At 38.5% G+C, this 25369-nt stretch overlaps 1 protein-coding gene across 1 annotated transcript in view; it reads right to left on the bottom strand.

Moving 5' to 3' along the window:
- tead3a (TEA domain family member 3 a) overlaps positions 1-25369 on the bottom strand; it is a 58491-nt gene that overhangs the window by 31075 nt on the left and 2047 nt on the right. The window contains 1 exon segment of the mRNA NM_001435891.1: positions 2543-2793. Within this exon segment, the coding sequence (NP_001422820.1) occupies positions 2543-2747 (205 nt within the window). The 5' untranslated portion in view covers positions 2748-2793.

Below are 25369 nucleotides of genomic sequence, written 5' to 3'. Positions count from 1 at the left end.
GGAAATGTTTAATTCTGGTGAGAACCGATCATCTAGCTGCTTGTTTGCATGTAGGCAATCATAAACTGACCTCCTATTAGAACAGATGTTTTTAGCAGAGGCCAGACACTTATCTGCAGACATGTCCGAATGTCTACTAAATCCAAAACAAGCATGAATCCACTTTTTAAAGCGTTCAAGTATTTTAAACACAGATGAATCATACGCAAGTAATGGCCATGATAAAAAGGAAAATGTCACACTTGACATAGGACAGGAGGCTGACTCATGCTTTATTGAAAACGCTGACTCAAATGAGAAACACATCATTCCTGTTAGTGGATCCCATGTGGGAACGGGAAAATCTGGAGGTGGGGAGTGTCAGAAGTTCACCCTCTGATTCACAATAAAACTCCCACAACACTGGGACGACTTGACCCCGTTTGTTCTTCTCTTGTTTTTCTACATTTCCAACATTCAAACCTCCTGTTGCTTTAAAATTCAGCATTAACAGATTCCCCTTCTGCTTAAAAATGGCACTTCTTCACTAAACCTCTTAAATAAAGCAGCTAAATTTAGTTTCAATCCTCAAGTAAATTTTGCATGAAGAAACAAACTCATCTCCCAGAGATGGGTTGCAGCTGGAAGGGCATCCGCTGTGTAAAAATGTGCTGGATAAATTGGCGGTTCATTCCGCTGTGGCGACCCCGGATTAATAAAGGGACTAAGCCAATAAGAAAATGAATGAATGAAACAAACTGAACTTCATCACAAACTTTGTGAATGTCTAGGGTTTCCCTCATCAGTGTGCAGTTTAATCAGAAATCCCGCCTGATTTTGATAAAAGTAAAAAGCACAGTATATACACTACCTGACAAAAGACTTGTCGCCTATAAGTTTTAAGAACAATAAATAATAACTTGACTTCTAGTTGATCAATTGGTAGAAGTGGCTTCTGGATTACGCTTAGTTTACCAAAAATAAAATATGATCATGCCTTGATTTTTAATTATTTAATTAGGAGAGTAAGTTTTGACTTTGCCTAAACAAAATTCTTGTCACGTAACAGAAATAATGTCCAGTATAGAATATAAAGTCATGGTGCAGTGCAAAAAGAATGAATGTTGTGTCTGACTCCCATGAGCTTGGAGGTCTGCATCCATACATCTCTGCAATGATTCAAATAACTTATTAATAAAGTCATCTGAAATGGCAAAGAAAGCTTCTTGCAGGACTCCCAGAGTTCATCAAGATTCTTTGGTTTCATATTTAATGCATCCTCCTTCGTCTTAACCCAGACATGTTCAATAATGTTCATATCTGGTGACTGGGATGGCCAATCCTCTAGTGCTATCCTGCTGAAGAATTTGCATTCTCCCATGGTTTGTAATGCAATGGGCAGCACAAGTGTCTTGATACCTCTTCGTTTTCCAGCATGTGTCTGACTTATCCTCCCGATCTTTGCTCTGTTGAGAGCATGACCCGTACTTGCTGAGAATCTCCATGTATGTTGTTGTCCTGATGAAGGTCTGAGAATTCCGTGCGCGCCTTCTGCAGCCGCTGCTGAGGAGCCATACCGGTGCTGTTGCTGTTTATTCAATTCTTTGTGGATCTATGCTTTTTGTATGTTTGTTTGTTTAATTAATTATTTTAGCTGAGGTAATATTGTTAAATGAATTATCTATATTTTTGTTGCCACTTTATTTTGATAGACATGCATTTTTGGTCTCTAAATAAATAGAGAATGTTACTTTTCGAGTTACGTGTCCTTTTCATGTTGCTGACCCCTTCCTAGATGAGCATTAAAAAATTGGGGTTCGTAAGGATTACATACTTGTGACGATTGCCCAGATAGCATACCAATGTGGGCCACTTCAGGCAGTTATGTGGCACTAGTGGCCTTCCTTCGGCCCAGACAAAATGAATGTGAGCCTGAAGTGGCCCATCTGTGCAATGGCAAAAGGGGGCCAAAGATTCAAATTCAAATATGGGCCATTTAAGGCAAAGATTTTGCGCTTATAGCAAATTGTAATCTGAATGTGAGCCCAATGAGGACAAATGAGGGCCATATTTGGCAAAATAATGGCAAAGTCATTTAAGGGTAATCTGGGTCTATACCTAAAGTGGCTCACATGTGTAGGTGCAAATGTGGCCCAGTTATCTTAAGACATATGTAGGCCACTTTTGGCAAATATTTGGCACTGTAAGCTCTGGCTATTGCGTTTGTAAGCCTAATGTGGCCCAGAGAAGATATGGAAAATGTGGCCCAGTTATCCTAAAACATATGTGGGCCACTTTTGGCAAATTTTCGGCACAGTAAACTATGGCTAATGTGTATTTTAGCCTATAGTGGCCCAGAGAAGATATGGCAAATGGGGAACAGTTTTACTAAAACAAATGTGGGCCACTTTTGGCAAATATTTGGCACAGTTAGCTCTGACTAACGTGGGTGTGAATCTAAAGTGGCCCAGAGGAGATAAGGCAAATGTGGCCTAGTTATCTTAAAAACAAATGTGGACCACACAGACTAAAGGTTGGAAGTGTTCAGCTTTCTGTTACTCACCATACATCTTTCCTTCATCTGAGAGGATGATCTTTCTGCGGCCACAGGGTGGATAAATGGCCAGAGCCTCCTGGAAGCTTTGTTCAATGTCAGGACTCCAGACGCCCTCCGCATCCCCGTCCATTCCGGTTTTGTCCATCCCGTCCACCTCATCCTCCTGGCCCTCCTCCGGGCTCTCGCTGGTGCTCCACTCGTTGGCTGCAATGGTGGCGGCTCCACCTGGGCCCCTGCGTGAGCCCTCACACCCAGCACTGAGAAAGAGCACAAACAAGGTCACAAATAGTTCATGCAAAATATTGAACGCTGACATTTAAAAATGAAAACATGAAATATTTTTTTATTTCATCTCAAATCATCATAAAATAGGGGTGTTTAATTATAAATAGCTGCGTCATGCCGATTAGGTATTCCAGCGTGTAGACTGACTGTCTGTTCCTTGGAGTACTTTGTTACATCTCTGAGTGTGCAGCATTAATTCAAGAGAAAGAATTTGTTTAAACCAATCAGCGCGTTCTATTGTGTATGTGGTGCAACTTTATTAATATGCACGATAGCTTCGAAGACTATTTTGACCTCTTACAATGTTTAGACAGCAGAGAGATCCCATGTTGTGTTGCCAAAACAAGTGTGAGAAGAAGAATTGTTTGGAGATACGGGTCGTCAGTGTTGCTTTTATAATTTGCTGCAGTGAAGGTTTCGTTTTTATTTTCCTGCTATGAGAGCGCAGCTGGACTCACGTGTGGATTACAGTGCATGTGACGCGCAACAGAAATACGTGTCTGAGGAACATTTTTTACCCGAGAGCTTTTCTTATCTGGAAATGGTGAAATCCGGAATTGCTGCTCGTCTCCTTTTAATAAAGACGCGGCTCCAGTTGGTGTTGATTGTCCTGTCTCTTCAGATATGGTAAGTGAACGATCAGTGGTCTTTGTTTTAATCAGATGGCAAAGTTAGTTTGTATCTGTAATAAAGTTCACGGCCCTTTGGCCGCCGGGAAGAAGGAGGCCGAGAACCGACGCAGGTTTAAATGATTTATTAATAACAGTGACGGCAGCTCCTCACGGAGACTGCCGTCTAAACCAAAACAAACGGACGGCAGCTCCTCACGGAGACTGCCGTCAAACTGAAAGCAAAAGTAAAATATGTCCGGGCCCGGTCCTCTCTCGGCTTCCTCTGCCATCGGTCCTCCTTTTATGGTCCAGAGCTCCTTCCATGGGATCCGAGGCAGGTGCGCACCGCAGGTGTATTCACTTACGCGGTGGCCTCACTCCATTCCCACGGCTCTCGGCCACGCCCCCTCGCCACAGTATCATCAGCAGTACTCTTTCAGTTTTAAAAGACAGACCTTAGTCAAATGATTTCTAAGTCACTAAAGTTTACAGTACGTTAATATCACTATAGTATTATGGGTTGAAAGATCCGCTGTAAATGCGGCTCTCTGAGTGTAAACATGTAAACATAGCTATCAAACTATTAACGTCGTGTAGGATTTTCTCTGCATTTTGTGACAGGAATAACACACACGGCTTTCTGATGCTACTTTTTGTGCATCGAAGTTACAGAGAAATGCGGAGGGTTTTTTTCTCTCATTCGCCGTGCGGTATCAAACATTGCTTTAAAAAATACACTGCTTCCAGCTGTTCCTCGAATCAAATATCTCGTTTGTGACAAGGGGCATAAATGAAATGTTCCTGAATGAAAGAGCCAAACTGCAGTTAATGTCCACCATTTAATAATTTGGCAAATAACTCCATTACTGATGTCCATGTAAACATGGTCACTGTCTTTCTCCCCTGCGTCTGTGCCTTTGTTTTGCCTCTGTGAAAATCAGCATGTACCTTAACCAAAACTCCCATTTTTATGCAAATTTTTATACACCTTCCCTCTTTTCCTCCTATGACACTCCCCCCTTAACAAAGCTGGACACGCCCACTTTCCTGACTTTTTTTCAAACTAGAGGTGTGGAAACACCCTGTTAAAACGGGGGTTTCGTGGCCCTTTAATAATAATTTAAGGAGGTGTATAGTGTGTGTCAAAGCACCTCATGTTGCATTGGGATGCTTTTAAAAAGGTATGACATGGATCAGTTCAGTGCAATGCCCAGGCTGCCATGCCCACGTCACACTTACCATGTGAATGTAATAATGACCACATCTGAGATATATCCATCTGCTATGCTCAAGATCTGTATATTCTGCACATGAAATTGTTTTAGCAATGAATTAGTACATCGATAAAGTCTTTTTTATATATAAAAAGTTCAATCAACATGGAGATTTTGTTTCAGTGACAGATTTTGATCCCATTGTACGTCCTATTGGACAGACATATTTGAAAAAATCCTGATCTTAAAGCTTGCCATGTTACAAAAGATTTTAAAGTTTAATTAGTAAGTGCAATCCCACTTTTTTTACATGCAATCTTCAAAATATTGGCAAACATATCAATAAATCTGAATAAAAACATTGCAAATGTGGCTGTGTCTGGAGTGAAGTGATGCCATGCTGCATTTTAGTGTACTGGATTTATTTCAAATTACAACAAGCCGAGCCTTACCGCCATTTGATTGGATGACAATCATCCACTCTTATAGACTGCAGGCTTTAAATTAGACGAAATGCTCAGTAACCACAAAAACATGGGCTGACATGTGACGTCCATTGTAATGGACACAAGATCTGCAGCGCATGGAACTCTCTCAGCCATCGTAAGAAAGGCAGGCTTGGAAAGAAACGCAATCAGCCATCTTTAGCAGTCTGTTCTAGCCTGTCTTACAATAATTGGTTAATTGAGATGGCTCAAGACCACTGGGAGGGTTGACAGTAACTATCATTCCAGATGGTGTGACCATGAATCTCCTATCATAGCTGGAGCTTCTCCCAACCCTACATTAAAATAAAAGATCGTGCGGGATCGTATCACCCTTTACATAAACCCTGTCAATCAAGTCGTCCCATTATGCGACAGAGGAAAGTGGAGAATTGGAAAGGAAAGACAAAATGGCTGTCGGAGTGGAGGACACACTGAGCTGCCGAGCAAGGCGCCAGATTTTTCAGACTCCTGATGTCAAGTGAAGTTCAGGTGACGAGATATCAGATTTTCAAGGCCGTGCTTTACAGCTTTCGTGAGCGGCAGAGTATTAATAGCACTGGAATTGAAAATCAAGATAACCTACTGAAGGCACTGATAAATTTCCTTCAGTGTCAACAAGATGGGCTGAGCAAGACTGGCTGCTCTCACGGCAGTTCACAAATATGTTTTTAAAACCGATTTTACAAATTGGTTGAATTATATATCAGCCGTTTTTTCTTTATTCAATATAAGCTTTTCACTTATCATAGCATACGTGCTTCTGATGATGTGACAATAAAAGTGATTTGATTTGATGTAATTTTATGCAAAGAAAAAAACATATTTGGTCAGAATGATTTGCATTGCAATGTAAAAAAAAAAGCATTGCTTTTCAATTTTATACTACTAACAAAAACATATTTAAAGGCATAATTCACCTAAAAATTTTTAATTAATTCTTTATGAGTTTATTTCCTCTGTTGAAGACGAAGCAAGATATTTTAAAGAACATTGGAAACCTGGAAGTCACTATGGAAGTCAATAGGTTCAAATTCATGCAGTCCAATCGAAATCTGTCTTATAGCGGTCCCAGATAGCGAATGTGGGCCACTTTAGGCAGTTATGCAGCACTGGTGGTTGTCCTTTGGCCCAGTCAAAATGAATGCAAGCCTGAAGTAGCCCACCTGCACAATGACAAATGGAAACCAAATATTCAAATTCATATATGGGCCATTGAAGGGAAAGATTTACCACTGGCAAAACGTAATCTGAATGTGAACCCAATGTGGAAAATGATACATTTGGCCCAAATGATGGTGGACAAATGCGGGCCACAGTTGGCAAAAATAGTAATTTAAGGGTATTCTGGGTCTGACACAGTAAACTCTGACTATTACAGCTGTGAGCCTAATGTGGCCCATATTTTTCAAAATATAGAAAATGTGGCCCAGTTATATTAAAACATATGTGGGCCACTTTTGCGAATATTCTCCACAGTAAGCTATGGCTAGTGTGGATTTGAGTCTATAGTGGCTCAGAGAAGATATCTGTCCCTCAAATTCTTCTTTAATGTTCTGATGAATGAAAAAGGAGACCATATCTTGGCCTGAAGGTGAACTTGCAGTAACTTTTCATTTATTTGGATGCTCTGTCCCTAATTTCTCTGCAAACCACCATTTAACTGCCATTGCTCTTCGAAAAATTACCATTTGGACTTTCATTCTGTTCTGAAGTCACTGAGTCCAAATGCAAAATGAATCTGAAAAGCAGAGTAAACTATTAAGAACTGCCCACAAAGCATATTTGTGGCCATGGATTTGGTGAGCGCTCTCTCCTCTGCATTCAATGATCCTGCAGCATTCCCTGACACAAAACTGTTTTCAATAGATTCATCATTGCTAAGCTATATTTAACTGTGCTAAATGGTGGGGGGAAATAAAAACACCAATACAATTTGAGCAGAATTCCTTTACGACCACACTGGTATTAATTCACAGATGTGCTCAGTCTGAAATGTTGACTTGGAAGAACTGAAAATGTAATTATGTCCACTATATATATATATATATATATATATATATATATATATATATATATATATATATATATATATATATATATATATATACAACAGTTCTTTCTGGTTCTTGAATCTGATTGGCTGATAGCAGTGCGATATTTTGCCAGTAACATCACACAAAGGCCTCTTCACCCTTCACCTCTATGTATTACTCCACCCACATACAGCAAGCAACAAGCAGGCTACGGTTTGACAAATATTACTGCTATTAGACAACAAAATGTACTTTTGAGGCTTTTTTAGTCGAGAATGTAGCTATTTTAGTCGAGAATTGTAACTATGCAGTTCATATGTAAGAATAGCGCCTATTTTAAAACATTTACAATTTCTTAGAGCTCGTCGGCAGCCAAAGACCGCTGACATTGTCTATCCACAAAATGCCGCCAGAACCGCATAATAAGCCCTTGCTCAGTGTGTTCTCTTGAGCGTGAATAAAAAGGGTGAAAAACAGACCGGATAGAGTCAATAAGAAGCTGCAAATAAAGAGCTGGATTCAGCCTTGTCCCTCCTTATCGCAAACACAACAGCAGTCTGGTGAGAAATCTCTGTAGATGGATGGTATTTCATGTCACGTTCAGCCTTATAATCTTAAAATGTGAGTAAAATTTGCTGTTTTGTCATCACCTTAAAGGGGTCACACAGCAGAAGCCCCGCTTCACATTACGCAATAGGGAATCATTCAAATACTAGCTCTAACGTGACGTTGGTGAATTAGTAACGGCTTCTGCTGTTCTGGCGTCAGCTGTAGATGTGAATGAATGGCGGAAGAAAGTAGTTCCTTATACAAAAGGGTTTTAGACTCTTTGTGCCTGATTTTCTTTTTTATGTACAAAGATTGTGCCATCGAACTGTTGTATAAACGCAATATCACACTTGTAGCAGTGTGCTATGGCTGTATATAAGCACTGGTCGGGAGCTAAGGCACTCAGCCTCCCACCAGTGCTGATTTTCAGCCATAGCACACTGCTACTCGTGTGATATTGCTCATATATATATATATATATATATATATGTATATATACATATACATATATATATTTATATATATATATATATATATATATATATATATATATATATATATATATATATATATATGCATATATGTGCATTTTTTCTTTAAAACTACATTACATTACATTGAGTCATTTAGCAGACTATTTTGCCAAAGCAACTTACAATTGAGAAGGAATTCAGCGATTCAACAAGAATATGCAATACACTCAAGAAGTGCTAATAACTTTTAAAAAGTACAGACATTTCACATTCACAAACAGCTACATTACACCTTACAATGAAAAATAATGGGTATAATGGGTTCACTTTAAGGATTCATGCCAACCAGTAGCCACAACATGCAAGAAAAGTCGCAAAAACAAAAGCACTAGACTTAATAAACAGCCCCAGTGGTTATCATGAGGAGGTACTAGAGGACCTACTGAGAGCGAAGGGCTGACATTCCAGACATGCCCTTATTAAGAAAGCTACAGTGTCGCTAACACACTCTCTGTCTCTCTCTCCCTTTCTCTCTCTCTCACTGTGTGTCAGGAGATCTGTTGTGTCACCCACACCTCCGTCCTTTTCCTGCTGTCCGCTTCTCTCCTTCGCTCTCGCTCACGAGCACCACAGTCCAAAAAAGGCCTGAAGAACAGGGAAATCGTAGGGGGTGGGAGTGGGAGTGAGGGTTGCCTGACCAATTTAGGCATCCAGTAAGGCAAAGGAAACACACAGATCCCTTCCCCAAGGACAATACTGCTGTTTTAGGTGTACTGGGTTCATAACACAGCTCTCCTGCTAGCTAAAGCGGACTGGGAATAAATATTAAGATATCCAGTAGACAAATAAAACACAAATAAATGAATATTCTAATGATCTACTGCATATAAAATTCATATATTCACTTCATGTGTGTGTATCACTGCATATGGCGATATATGCAAATCATATACTTAAACAAGTCCCTATTAGGATTTCCCAGATATAAAACTTTCAAAATATTGCAAAAATATACTAATGCATGCTCAAATATATGAATTATGACATTTCCATATGAAACTATGAGATTAAATGTTATCCAACAAGGCCTAAGTCAGTTCACATGCAGAACCATGTAGCACAGTTATACTACTATACTATGTTTGGTGTATATTGCTGATGGACTATAGTAAATATTGACCTTGGTTTCAAACATGTTGCCTTATCTGTGAGCAGACATCATGAAAAGGTCACCGCAGCGCCTGGCCTCTGAAGAGACATCGGGTTACAGAATCAAGTGACAAACCAAAAACATCCAGCACGCTTGATGGATGACCAGCGTTCATTAAAGAAGCGTCTTGTCTAAACCTTTAACCGTAACAATGCGCTATTATAAACACTTTAAAGAGATGGTTCACCCAAAAATGAAAATACTTTTTCTCATGTGGTTTTAAACTTTTGAGGGTTTCTATCTTTCTGTCAAACACAAAAAAGAAGATAGTTTGAAGAATGTTGGTTGCTGGCACTCATCAACTTCCATAGGAAATAACAATTCTATGGAAGTCAATGACCCAGCTAGCAAAATTCATGTGGCCCACATCAGACACTTACATCCAGCCCACATACTACATGGAATGATGGCACTCGGATGGTCCGCTTCTGTTTGCCAGATCTGGGCCACAATTAAGCCATTGCAATACGACATATCAGCCAGAATTATCCCTATAGTTGATCCTATTCTGAGCCACAGTTTGCTTTTATTCTGGCCCAGATCTGGTCTAATACTTCTAAGAATAGATTGAATATTGGTAACCATCAGTGAATTATTAGCCAGAGCTAACTGTGCCAAAAAATTGCCAAAAGTGGCCCACATTTGTTTTAGGATAACTGGGCCCTATTTACCATATCTTCTCTGCACCACTATCGGCTTAAATCCACATTAGCCATAGCCTACTGTGCCGAATATTTGCCAAAAGTGGCCCACATATGTTTTAAGATAACTGGGCCACATATCTTCTCTGGGCCACTATAGGCTAACGGCTGCATTAGCCACAGTTTACTGTGCCGACAATAACAAGCCATTGTTATCTGCCTTTTTTATAATATTGCCAGTGCGCCGAAAGCTTTAGGTCTCAAACCCGATTCCTGGAGGGCCACAGCTCTGCACAGTTTTGCTCCATCCCTAATTAAATGCAGCTGATCCAACTAATCAAGATGTTTAAAACTAGAGACATGTAAGCAGGTGTGAGTTGGAGGTGGTTGAAGCTAAAATGTGCAGAGATGCGGCCCTCCAAGAATTGAGTTTGAGACCACTGCTTTAAATGAATACAATATTTGAAACAGATACGTCAGTGCATCCCTAAAAATATATTGGATAGTCATTATTTTTTTCCTCAGAATTCCACAGAACAAAATAACTTAAATAATAATAATAAATAATTTACTCAATGTAGAGGCCTTTTTGACATACTTGACTATTTTATTAAAATAAATATAAGATATATATATATATATATATATATATATATATATATATATATATATGTATATATATATATATATATATATATATATATATATATATATATATAATTGCTGAAACGATACATATTACATTTTATAAAGAAATACCTGACTAATCCCAGCAGGCACACAACTTCATACGACCTTGAAATTAAGTTAGATTAGGTCATGACATCAGTTGACCAAAATTCAATGTCTAGCCAGCGTCTAAGGGCAACGTTATTTTGACATCCAATAATGACGTCAAATTACGTTGATATTTGGTTGATTTTAATTTATGTTGGAAAGTGACCAAAATCCGATGTTTGATAGATGGCGTAACGTTCACACAACGTCAAGATGTAACATGATTAGACGTTGATATTTGGTTGATTTTAGGTTGAACTCTGGATATTGGTGTCAGCCTGACATTTGGTTCTGACATCAACCCGATTTTCATTTCCAAACAAAATCTAATGTCCCCATGACGTTGGGATATGTTGGGGTACAACGTCAATATGATGTCATGTTGATGTCTTGTGCCTGCAGGGATGTTATTAACTAATTAATTAATTAATTAATGTGTTTGTTTGTTTGTTTGCTTGCTTGTTTGTTTACTTGTTTGTTTATTTATTTATTTAATATTAGTTAGTCCTTTTATTAATTAGGGATCGCCACAGCAGAATGAATCGCCAACTTATTCAGCACATCTTTTACTCAGCGGATGCCCTTCCAGCCCCAAACAACACTGGGAAACACCCATACATTCTTGCATTCATAAACATACTACGGCCAATTTAACTTATTTAATTCACCTATAGCGCATGTTTTTGGACTGTGGGTGAAACTGAAGCACCCAGAGGAAATCCATGTGGACCCCAACCAACGACCTTCTTGCTATGAGGCCATCATGCTACGCAATGTGCATGTGACGCCCTTATTTATTTATTTATTTATTTATTTATTTATTTGCTTGCTTGCTTATTTGTTTGTTTGTTTGTTTGTTTGCTTATTTATTTATGTATTGTTGTTTTTGTTTGTTTGTTTGTTTGTTTGCTTGCTTGCTTGTTTGTTTGTTTGTTTGTTTGTTTGTTTGTTTGTTTGTTTGTTTGTTTGTTTGTTTGTTTTAAATGAGCCAGATATTTTATGAGAAATCAGACCAACCAAACTTTCTGTAACAGAACAATCTTTAAAACCACACACACACACACACACACACACACACACACACACACACACACACACACACACACACATCTTAGTGTATAAATAAGCATTAAGGAGCGATTCGCAGATTTGAGTCTGAGTTTTTTGGACTGGTCTTCAGACAGGAGACGCTTCTCCTCGGAGACTTGGAAAAACAGCTGCAATGCTTGTCAACAGGGAAAAGGCTTTTGCTCATCAACAACTCTCCTCTTGCACACACACACAGACACACACACACACACACACCCTTTCACAAAGAACAACAGGGCAACAAGTAGACGGCAGCTGCTGCCTGGGATCGGGTTACAGATAAGGAGGGCATTTTAAGGCACGGGCAAGTAATGCTCAACCCTCTGATGGTTTAATGGCCGGTTGAGAGAATAGATGAATTTGAATGCTGTTCTGGGTTTTAAGTGTGTTTTATTTCACCAGGCAACTTGACAAGATCCTGCTAACACTGCCCTACATGGAGAAGTGTGTTGCCTATTTTAGAGCACGATCGTCAAAAATGCCTGAAGCAAAACATTGAGGCTTTGACAAATACCTTCAAAATGTCTCCCAAAATATGTTCAGGACCATTCGTGTGGAATGTGCACAGTTATGCTAAAACTCAAAAGTCTAACCAAATTTTTTTCAGAGACCAGATGTAATAATTAATTGAATTAGATGTTTTTTTTTTTTTTTTTTTTTTACTAGTAGTGGTTGCAGAGTTCTAGAATTAATTTATATACATAAAGATAGCATATTAAAGTCGACTGAGACATATTGTAGACAAAAATATTAATTCAATATTAATTGCTGCTGTAATACGTCTGTAAATACTTAAGTTCGGGATTGATGAATCTGTTTGACAGCAGAGACTACAGGCTGTTATTAGCTTTGTTTCCATCCAAAGATGCCAATTAAATTTATGCACAAAACAGGGATATCGCATAAAAGACGTGCGAATGAAGCAGCGTTTGCCTCCAATGTGTAAAAGAAAACAAAATGGTCACTTCCTGACTAACTGGCACCAAATATCAACAGTCAAAATCGAATTTATTGAGGTAGGAGAAGCTGCGTTAATCTTTTCTTCTTTTAAAGGGTCACGAAACACCAAAACACAGTTTTTGAGCTGTTGGCAGTCGTATATGTGTCCCACACTGCTAAAAACACTATTAGGACACCTATATTTCGCTAAAAAGTGTAAATTGGTTGTTTTTACAGTGTGTTGCATTAATGCATGAGTAAGGCTTGGTTCAAACCAATCAGCACGCTCTATTGTGCAACTTCATTAATATTCATTACTGTCACAGTGTTTAGACTTCAGACACACCACGTTGTGTTGGCAAAACAAGCGTGAAGTGTTGCTTTTACAGTTTGCTGCAGTTAAGTTTTGTTTTCATTTTCTCTCTGTGAGAGCGCAGCTGGAGTCACGTGTGGATTAACAGTGTACGCGACGCTCGACAACAATAACTTACGTGTCTAAGGAGGATTATTGTTTACCTGAGAGCTGTTCTCATCTGCAAACGCTGAGATCTGGATTCGCTTGTAGTCTTCTCTTAAAGGGTCACGAAACACCAAAACACATTTTTTGAGCTGTTGACAGTCGTATATGTGTCCCACACTGCTAAAAACACTATTAGGACACCTATATTTCACTAAAAAGTGTAAATTGGTTGTTTTTGCGTTATTTCAAGCAAATTCATACTTCCGGTTTGAAACAAATTTTTGAAGCTGCGTCACGGTCATGACATAATAACGTGTATTCCAGCGTGCAGACTGGGCGTTTGTGCCAGAGTGAGTCTTATTACGTCTTACAGTGTGATGCATTAATGCATGAGTAAGGCTTGGTTCAAACCAATCAGCGCGCTCTATTGTGCAACTTCATTAATATTCATTAGTGTCACAGTGTTTACACGGCAGAGACGCCACATTGTGTTGGCAAAACAAGCGTGAAGTGTTGCTTTTATAGTTTGCTGCAGTTAGGTTTTGTTTTCATTTTCTCTCTGTGAGAGCTCAGAGTCACGTGTGGATTAACAGTGTACGCGACGCTCGACAACAATAACTTACGTGTCTAAGGAGGAACATTGTTTACCTGAGAGCTGTTCTCATCTGCAAACGCTGAGATCCGGATTCGCATGTAGTCTTCTCTTCATAAAGACGCGCCTCTAGTTGCTGGTGATTGTCCTGTCTCTACAGATTTGGTAAGTGAGCCACCATTGCTCTTTGTTTATTCAGTTTGTTCGTATCGAACTAAGTTAACCATTGCACCGAGTGTAAACATGTTAACACCACAACCAAACTTTAACCTCGTATAGGATTTTCCCCACATTTTGTGACCGGAATAACACACGCGGCTTTCTGACAATACCTGCTGTGTGCATCTAAGTTTCCGGGAAATGCGGAGGGTTTTTTCTCTCATTCGCCGTGCGGTATCAAACATTGCATGAAAAATACACGCTTACAGCAGTTCCTCGAATCAAATATCTTGTTTGTCATGAGGGACATAAATTAATTCCCTGAATGAAAGAGCTAAACTGCAGTTAAAGTCATTATTAATATAACAACACTAATACTAAGGCATTTAAGATTGACCAAAACAACATTTCAGATGTTTTACAATGTGCTCAAGTGTGCTGGTTTGTCCATTCACACACATTTGTATCATCACATGATCTCTTTTAACAAAATCACATGACTATTTTTAATGTGCATGCTGGGATTTGTTTAGTAAAAGTGTTTCCTGCATTTTTTTTATCGAATAAAAAGTTCATCCGCTATTATGCGCATACATTTTTATGCACTTTTTTAAAATGTATGCGCATATTGGTGTTTTTATGCACATCTTCAAAACATGCATAAAAATATGTGGATGGAAAAGTAGCTGATGGTAAGAATGAATAACAAAGTATTGATAACTGTCTAAATATTGTAATATTAGAGCCCTACGATTTCTGCGATGCAGAAAACACAAGCAGAATTGTGCAATTCAGACATAAAAAGCCCTACAGTCGGCGCAATGCGGCACAAGGCGCGACGCAATTGTTGTTTGCTAGTTTTAGCTTGGCCCAAGTCATTTTGACGTTTTGCAGCTCGCTGTTTAAATAGCAAATGCATTTGCTCTCATATGTGCGCCGTATGTGCAACACGTTTCCCTATCCACGAGAGTGAAAGTGAAAGTAAAGAACGAGGAGGCTCTTTCTCTCATACTCGCGCCGTTGATGCTATGTTTAACTCTTTTCTCGCTAGTGAAGCGTTCAGTTTTTCCACTTACAAAGTCCGTCATGTAAATAGCAAATGCGCGATGCAACTGACTCTTAAAGGGAATGGGAGACGAGACTCTGATTGCTTTATTCTCAAAACACACCTATAACTCATTAAGAGAATTTGCTCAACCCTGTTAGACCATGTGCCACGGCGCAAAGTGTATTTTTCCATCCTTAAAATAGCAAAAGTGAATTCTGACATGCCCTTAATGCTTTTGCACCCTGCGCTTTGGGCTTTGGATCGTCAAAATAGAGCCCAAAAACAGGAAGTCAAGGGTATAGTTCACCCAAAAATAAAAATTGACTCTCTATTTACTCTCCCTCAAGTGGTTCAAAACATTTATGAGTTTCTTTCTTCTGTTGAACACGAAAGAAGATATTTTAAAGAAAGCTGGAAACCTGTAACCATTGATTTCCCAAAAGGAATGACAAATAACATGTTATTTGTAAATAATAAGTCAATGGTTACAGGTTGGGCGAGGCAGTGGCGCAGTAGGTAGTGTTGTCGCCTCACCGCAAGAAGGTCACTGGTTCGAACCTCGGCTCGGTCTGCCTTCACGTGGGTTTCCTCCGGGTGCTCCGGTTTCCCCCACAGTCCAAAGACACGCGGTACAGGTGAATTGGGTAGGCTAAATTGTCCGTAGTGTATGAGTGTGTGTGTAAATGTATGTGTGGTTGTTTCCCAGAGATGGGTTGCGGCTAGAAGAGCATCCGCTGCGTAAAAACTTGCTGGATAAGTTGGCGGTTCATTCCGCTGTGGCGACCCCGGATTAATGAAGGGACTAAGCCGACAAGAAAATGAATGAATCAATGAATGGTTACAGGTTTCTACAACATAGGCTCATTCTGAAAACGTTGCCCTATATACATTTCTGGAGATCACGAATTATGAAGACAGAAGTACTTATGGCTGCATTTTGCTTTTAAAATGAATGCTATGGGGCGTTATGATGCCGTTCCCTTCCGCGCTTACCAGCTGACTGCTTACCTCCGTATGCACGGCTTTCCTGCTGTTACCAGTTTGTCCAGTAGCTCGCCTTGTACATCGGTGGAATCGAGATGCAGAGAGGAGTTCACCATGACTATGGGCTCCGAGTCTGTCGAAGAACGGTTCCAGAAAGCAGGTAAGACAAAAACAGAAGCCAGAAAATAAATAAATAAATAACAGAGTGAGAATGTGGTAAAATCTGAAAACGTGATAAAAACCAGACGAGGGCTTTTCTTTTTCTGGATTGCTTTTTAAAAACTGTCGTTTTTTAAAACTGGAAGTGAGTGATCCGCTCAATCGGTGCTTTTGAATCGGTGCTTTTGAATCGGTGCTTTTGGATCGCTGCTTTTGGTTGGGTTTAGAGAAGAGGGTGGTTGAGGTGATCGGTCGGTCAATCATTCAGTGAGTCGACAGCAGCCTCAGGTGAATTTACGCAAGAACAGCACTCGCAAATAGCATTTGTGAGAAAAATTTGGGGACTCAAAAAGCATACACGGCGATTGCGACGGGATTCACAAAAACTGCAAAAAAATTTAAAAATAGCTCCTGATATGTATTTGGTGCTCTCCAAGAATGTATATAGTGGTACGATTTCAGAATAAGCCTGGGTTGGGTTTCTAACATTTTTCCAAATACCTTCTTTTGTATTAAAAAATCAAGTAAAGGTTTGAAATAAGTGAGTAAATGATGACATTTTTTCATTTCTAAATGAGCTATCCGCTTAAGATATTACATATTACAAAATTTCGCAAATTTTTTATTAAATCATTTATTTTCTTTTCGGCTTAGTCTCTTTATTAATCTGGGGTCACCGCAGCGGAATGGACTGCCAGCTTATCCAGCAAATGTTTTACACAGCGGATGCCCTTCCAGCTGTAACCCATCTCTGGAAAACATAGATACACACTCATTCAACTCATACATTACAGACAATTTACAGAAATGCATTTTCATTGTTTGTTGACGTTGCATTAGTAAGGCGTGAAATTCTGCTTATAAACATTGGTTCAAAGTTGAGACCATCTGTGACTGCTTCAAAGAAAGAAAGAAAGACAGAAAGAAAGAAAGAAAGAAAGAAAGAAAGAAAGAAAGAAAGTAAGAAAGAAAGAAAGAAAGAAAGAAAGAAAGAAAGAAAGAAAGAAAGAAAGAAAGAAAGAAAGAAAGAAAAATCTGCCTCTAAATGCTAAACTGAGAGCAGAGCGTTACTCCAGAAACGTAGATAAATTTGTGACAGCAGCTGTTCTTAAAGTTTTGTCAATACATAATCAACAGGACATGAAAGGCCAAGTGTGATGTCGACATGAAGTAAAACACACATGCAAAACAAGGAAAAGCTACAAGTCAAGAACTTATCCTCACAATGTGGTATAGCAGGTACAGTAGCATTTAATAAACAACTGGAAGACGTACTGAACAAGATCAGTGGAAAGAAAATGTTGAATGTGTTTGAAATGACTGGAATTCAAAATTCAGCATTTTAACATGTATTGATTTTATGATTTAAATGCTTTTACTGAAACTTAACTTAACCATTACAATCTAAAGTCCAAAAAATTAAAACAGAATCTGGGTAAAATTTAATGGAATATGTACATTAAAGTTGCTCATTGTTAGTTCATCTTAACTCCCAGTGGATTATCTAAAGTTAACAAGCATGACTTTGGATTTGAATAATGCATTAGTAAATGCTAAACTATGATTAATTATGGTGGCTTCACTGGCTTGAGAAAGCCAACATACTATATATATATCATATTACATCAACTTCTTCTTCTTCTGAGGGTGCTTTTACACCTGTGAATCGATTTGGTTGTTCCAAAACAGAGATTCAAATTGTTACAATGCTGCTCTTTCTTCTTGATACGGTTCGCTTTCACACGGCAAAGTTTCTAAATGGACCAAAATAGCTAAAACAAGTCATGTGTAAATTAACTCTCCTTACATTGGTCAGAGTTTCATAGTTTATTTTGCAGAGCTCTTCTGTCATTCCTGCTTATTTTAATTTATGGCGATGAGCAATAAGACAATATAAGTGTAAAGCTGCGCTTTAATTTTGAATGGTGACGCCGACAGACATCATCACCAAATTTAAATCAGAGGTAAGATGCTCTCATACAGAGCCCTTGGCTAGACTGCAGTTCGGTCAATGTTCCTAATGGATAAACAGCTCTCGTTATTAGTTAACATGCTTTCACTTTCATATTTAACATGAAACGCACATTAACCGCTAGGAATGACATCCCTCCCTACTCATAATTCTCTCTTCATATAGCCATATAGGCCTATTACATATCCATAATACACTGTGATAAAGCCGGGCTCAGATCATTTTGCTTTTTCACTACAATCGATCCGCTCCAGAGTTCATTTCAATCGAGCCGAGACCACCTCATTCAGGCGATGTCGGGTCGATTGATTTGGCGCGGATCTGAGCGCGATTGCTGGTTTCACATATGTCAAACGAACCTTGCCAACTGGGCAATCGAAACAGGTTCTGAAACAAAAGTCTAGGTGTGAAAGCACCCTGACACTAATTTCTTTTTGCATCTCCTCCTAAACCGTTCACGCTACAATAACCAAACTAACACAAAACCTCAAAACTGCTCTGACATGGGTTGCTATATCTTTTCCAACTGATCAGACTAACGGTTTTCCAAAAACTGACTCGGAAAATTCCCATTGACTTAGAATTGGAACTGTAATACTAGCCTGATCTCATGAGGAAACGTAAGTATTTTACGTTTTATCAGTTTAGTGGCTAATTCGTACAAATTTGAACGAGTTCAGCAGTATGAAAATGTACAATTTTAAAAAGGGAGTGTGGCACCTAACCCCACCCCTAACCCCAACCGTCAGTGGGTGATGAGCAAATCATCCTAAACTGTACGAATTAGATCATAGGAATTAGCCACTAAATCAAAGTTACGAATTCCTGAAAGATTGTGTTGGTAATACAGACTTAAGATTGGGCTCATTTAACTCAGACTACCAATCTGCCAATAACAAATGACATTTCAACTTACTAACCACACTCTAGCAACCACTTATGACACCCTAGCTACTCGTCACCTTAGAATTTTAAAGTTCTATCTGACATTTTTGTTAAAAATGAGTTATTGACATATTCTTATGGAATGACAACTTATTTACATTATAGGATGTTTTTTTAGGTTGTTTACATTTTAAGACTTTTTTTAAGACCTGTTTGCTATGAAATGCAAAAATTTTTAAGCTTGTTATCTCAAAATCATTCAGAACGCAGATAGAACCTTATAATTCCAAGGTGACGAACTGTTCCAAAGACTTCCATTGTAAAAAAACTGCCATTGACTTTACATTGGACATACAACTTACCAATCTATAGGCCTACTAACAATATACATATCCATACTAGAAACATACTAACAATATACCACTCCATACTAACAATATACTAATCCTTACTCGAATCATACTAACAAACATTTTAACAACATACTATTGATACTAGAAACATGCTAATTCATACTAGAAACGTGCCAGCAACATGCTAATTCATACTACAATCATACTAACAACATGCTAGCTAATAAATGTTGTACATACATTATTGCTCATTATTAGTTCATGGTAGTAAATACATTAATTATTGAAACCTTATTGTAAAGTGTGCCCGATAAATTAGTTTTGACACCATTTAACTCAGTTCTTGTCATATCTAATAACCATTTTCTAAACTACAGTTAAAATGCTGTGAGAAATGGTATCGGTTTTAGCTTGACTGTATATTGGACGACAGTGATTGAACAGGATGGTATCTGTAATGACAGACTGTCATATTAAAAACTTCACATGTGACAGGTGAAGTCTCTTTATAAGGAGACAAAAACCTGTTAGTAAGGCCTGAAGATTGAACGTCTCTCTTCCTTCTGTGGACCCAACCCTTGTCAAACCTGTACGACCTGCTGCTGCAGTTTTCTCAGCGTTCAACACAATCCCAACCCCCCTGTTCCTCGAGGAGCATCATTCATATTTACTGCGTTTTTTTACTTCCTTGAGTGAGGGAAAAAAATGTTCAGCTATTTTCTTGCGATCTTGACGAAATGGCCCTACCTGTTTTCTTTTGAACGTGACAACTCCAACCAGTTAGCCGACTGCAAAAGTCAAGATACTCGTCAAGGCACATGTTTGAGAGTAAATAAAGCATCAAGTCCTAAATTTGTTACATGATCTGTTACATCTTGTTGCATCTTTATAATACCAGAATAATACAATCACACTGGTATTTATTTTAAATAACTAAATGCAATATAATATGTATTATATATTACAAATTGTGATAATGATAATAATGTAACTGAAACGAACGATGCAAATAATGAAATCCAAGAAGCTAAACAATTTTAGAAATGTCGCCCGAGGAGTCTGTCATCTAAGCTAAATAAAAGCTCCTTGCACTTTAATATTGACAATACAAGATAAAAGAAGCAATTAATTTCAACCCAGGTTCATTCTGAAAACGTAGCCCCGCAGACGTTTCTGGAGACCATGAATTGTGGCCGGAGGTACGCATGGCTGCATTTCTTTTTTTTAAGCAAACGCTAGGAGGCGGTATGACGCCGTTTCTTTTGGCGCTTACCGGCTGGGCGATTTCTGGTGGGTTCATGCGAGAACAGTGCGGGTGCAAACGGCACACAATGAAAAAGCGCACACATCGGCCTCTCGTGGATTCGCAAAAACAGAAACTGCAAAAATAAATACCTCCCTGAACGTATTTAGCGGCCTCAAGAAACGTCCACGGGGCTACGTTTTCAGAATGAGCCTGGGTTGATTTATTTATTTTAAGTTGACATTACAAGACACCAATTATTTGTTTTGATAAGATCACAAATCAGACAAGGGCTTTTCTTTTTCTGGAAGGCTTTTGCAAATTGTTGGTTGAGTTTAGCGCGTCAATCGATAAAACTGGTGTGGTTCGGGGAAGGAGGAGGGTGTTTGAAAAAGTCAAGGTTTTAAAACCGCCAAAATTTTCTGTAATACCATTCATAAGGTATGTGTAAGATTTTTTTGTTTAATTTTTTTTGTTTGAAAGAAGAAATATCCAAAGATACAGTTTTAAATTGTAAAGTAATTTTGTGTTAGACAGCACAAGTCAATGATTCATTTGAATTATATAGCCTGACATGTTTACAGGTCTGAAATATTGTAAATCCTTCAAAAAATAGAATATATTTTCAAAGGGAAAAAAAAATAGTTTTTTACCCAGACATTTAAAAATAATATATCTTAGAAGCAGTGAGCATGATACCGTGATACCTTTTTTATCCAAGGTTATCATACCGTCAGAATCCTATACCAGCCCATGCCTAGTTTCACCAAAACTGGACAAAAGATTGAAAATTGGACAATAGAAGATTAAAAAAATGTTGCCTTGTATGATGATTCTCAATTTCTGTTACGACATACACATGGTAAGGTCAGAATTTGGCGTCGACAACCGTCAATCCATCATACCTTGTATCAACGGTTCAGGCTGGTGGTGGTGGTGGTGTAAAGGTGTGGGGGATATTTTCTAAGCACACTTTGGACCCATTAGTACCAATTGCGCATTGAGTCAACACCACAGCCTACCTGAGTATTGTTGCTGACCATGCTCATCCCTTTATAACCATAGTGTACCCATCTTCTGATAGCTGCTTCCAGCAGAATAACGTGCCATGTCATAAAGCCCGAATCATCTCAGACTGGTTTCTGGAACATGACAATGAATTCACAGTACTTAAATGGCCTCCACAGTCACCAGACTGAATCCAATATAGAACCTTTGGGATGTGGTGGAATGGGAGATTGACATAATGGATGTGCAGCCGTCAATATTGACCAAAATCGAAGGATTAAGCCAGTTCTGAAGGCAAAAGGGGTACTAGGAAGGTGTACCTAATAAACTGCCCGGTGAGTGTACAAATAACGCCCATACCAACTCTGGCAATATTTTAGCTGTATTTTTCATTAATATTTCTTTCTTCTTCTTTTTTTTTGTTATTTAGGATATACGTTTTTACATTCTGATTCCAATGCCTAATTATCAATTTTTTTTATATTTTTACATTTTTCATATGTAATAAACCCCAAATGACAATATATGAAATAATAAAATGACAATAATATCATTTATCGCAACATTTGCTGGTGCAATACAGCAACAGCACACAACAAAAAAATAGATATTGTGACAGGCCTACCTAGGACAATCGCTAAACATTATAGACCCAGTCTGCATCTGTATTCAACACCGCTCACAAAAACACATTGTAATTCTAGGTGTCATAAAGGGCCATAGAAGGCTCTGGTTAAAATCTATTCTGAAGATGCTGAAAGATCAAAGAAGCATATCCTTGCTTATCAATGGACACATTTATTAAACTGCAGGATGTCAAACGTTTGGCTGCCCTTCTCAAACTCTTAAATATTTGACAAAGCAACACTTTCACAAATCCTTGCTTTTCGGTAGTGATCTAAATATGCAGCCGCCCTAAAATATCAACATGTTTTGTCTGATGCATGTTTGCATGTGATTCATAATGGTCTCCAACAGGGCTTCCTCTCAGAATCCCAGATGTTCACTGTCCATCACACAATTTCCTCTCCAGACATTCATACATTCAAGATCATGACCAGCATGCTGGCGGATGCTAACATGTGGCCCACAACACATGTAGTCAATCCACAGCAAATCAGTTCACCTGACAGAAGCAGTCCAAAGCCACTACTTAGTTTCCATATAAAGATGCAAATTAGATTTATAAAACTGAAACATTTGCAGAAAAAAGCGCCATTCCCATCCAGTGAGTCAAAGAGAACTTATGAGAACAAGTTACTGTACTTATGAAGGTATTGGGAGCGCAGATGCTCAAGACAGTTCTGGAGTTAATAATACTGAACTACTTTGATGATGGACTTGATCATGGTCACTCTGTTGCTTCCAAAGTATGTCTTAAAACACTGTTTTAAAACTTCATCTCCGAGGCCATCCCCAAAAATGCCCCGCAAATAGGCCTTTAGCCCAAAACCCAAACTTGAATTCTTGCACATGGCTAAGAAAACAACGCAGTAGCGCACTGCATGTGGAAAGAATCCGTCACACATGTCGAAGTTCAGACTAAAACAGACAAAAGCAGATGATCAACAGGAAATTAGAGAAAGAGTGACAATCCTGAAGTCTGGGTTTACAGACACAGCACACCTGACCTCCAGCCGCAGGTGCTGAAAGACACACACACAAAAGGTCAAGCCTAAATTCTAGATGACAGAAGTGCTTGTGCAGATCAGTAAGTGAGCGCTCCTCGTGCAGGGTCCTGGCCAGAAGCACAAAGAACACACTGCAATGCTATTTCAAGCGCTGAGCTCATTCAACACACTTGTCATGTTCTGCAGATCCTCTTGAAGCTTCACAGACAGTGTTAAGAAAATCGCTACAGGCACGTTGGAAAAATGCCTCTACTAACATGTTCCTATGCATACTTCATATTTAGGTGAAGGAACACCTCGGCATACATTTTTGCAAAACATTCATCATTCATTTATTTTCTTTTCAGCTTAGTGCATTATTTATCAGGGGTCGCCACAGCGGAACTAAACCGCCAGCTTATCTAGCATATGCTTTAAGCCTGGTTTATACTTCTGCGTCAAGTGACCGGCGTAACCCACGGCGCATGCAACGCGCGTAGCTGTGCATTTATACTTCTGCGCGCTGTCTCTGTTGGTCTGCATTAACACTTCCGAAACGCTAGTTGGCAGTGAGGTGTAAATGTTCCTCTGTGTCGAGTTTCTTCGCTGCTTTTTTGCTTTTCCTGAACACTTCTGGGATGTAAAAGTGGCTCAAACTCGCTCATGTTGAGGCAGGAACCGGTGGACGTGCAACAACTTCAACTATGAGGTAAACACAAAACAAAACTTTCCATCCGGAGCTCCTTCACGGGACTCCACACTTGTAAACAATCGCTCCATCAGGCTCGCACCATTCGCGCGGCTCTCGGTCCCGCCGAGACTCGTCAGCGCTACCAAGTCGACCAATCACAGAGCTTGCAATACGCGTCGTTGCGACGTGTAGTTACATTTTTTGAGAGGTGCACGTCAGCGACGCCGACGGCCACGGCGAAGGGCTATGCGTCAGCGCCGTAGCATATGCCGGCGTTTGACGCAGAAGTATAAATCAGCCTTTACGCAGTGGATGAACTTCCAGCCGCAACTTGACACTGGGAAACATCCATACACTCTTGCATTCACACTCATTGCATTCACGCTTATTCAATTCACCTATAGCGCATGTCTTTGGACTGTGGGGGAAACCAGAGCACCTGTAGGAAACCTACGTGAACACGGGCACATGCAAACAGAACATGCCAACTGACCCAGCCGGGGCTCGAACCAGTGACCTTCTTGCTGTGAGGCGATCGTGCTACCCCCTGCACCACCGTGACACCATTATTTTGTAAAACATTTTAAAAAAACGCCTACGAAACAATGACATGTTTTATAAATTCAATGTATGGTATGCATAAATTAATAAAATATATACATATTTAAATTTTCTTGATTAATTTCATTAATTTCTTGCATACTGAATTTGCAAAACATGTCACTGTTTGACTTAAATTAAAATAATTTAAAGCTAGTTCTTAATTTATATTGTATATTGTATATATATATATACAGAGTTATGTGGATAAATATATATATATATATATATATATATATATATATATATATATATATATATATATATATATATATGTATATATGTATATATATATATATATATATATATATATATATATATATATATATATATATATATGTCAGAATTATTAGCCCCCTTAATTTTTTTTTTCTTTTTTAAATATTTTCCAAATAATGTTTAACAGATCAGTGAAATTTTCATAGTATGTCTGATAATATTTTTTCTTCTGGAGAAAGTATTATTTGTTTTATTTAGAATAAAAGCAGTGTTTAATTTTTTAAAAACCATTTTAAGGTCAAAGTTATTAGCCCTTTTAAGCTATATATATATATATATATATATATATATATATATATATATATATATATATATATATATATATATATACATGTATGCACACACACACACACACACACACACGCACACACACACACACACACATATATATATATATATATATATATATATATATATATATATATATATATATATATATATATATATATATATATGCATATATATATATATATATATATAT

The sequence above is a fragment of the Danio rerio genome, chromosome 23 (assembly GCF_049306965.1).
Source record: "Danio rerio strain Tuebingen ecotype United States chromosome 23, GRCz12tu, whole genome shotgun sequence".
Lineage (NCBI taxonomy): Eukaryota > Metazoa > Chordata > Actinopteri > Cypriniformes > Danionidae > Danio > Danio rerio.
The sequence above is the reverse complement of the archived record's forward strand: the minus strand, read 5'-3'. Positions and strand labels throughout refer to the sequence as shown.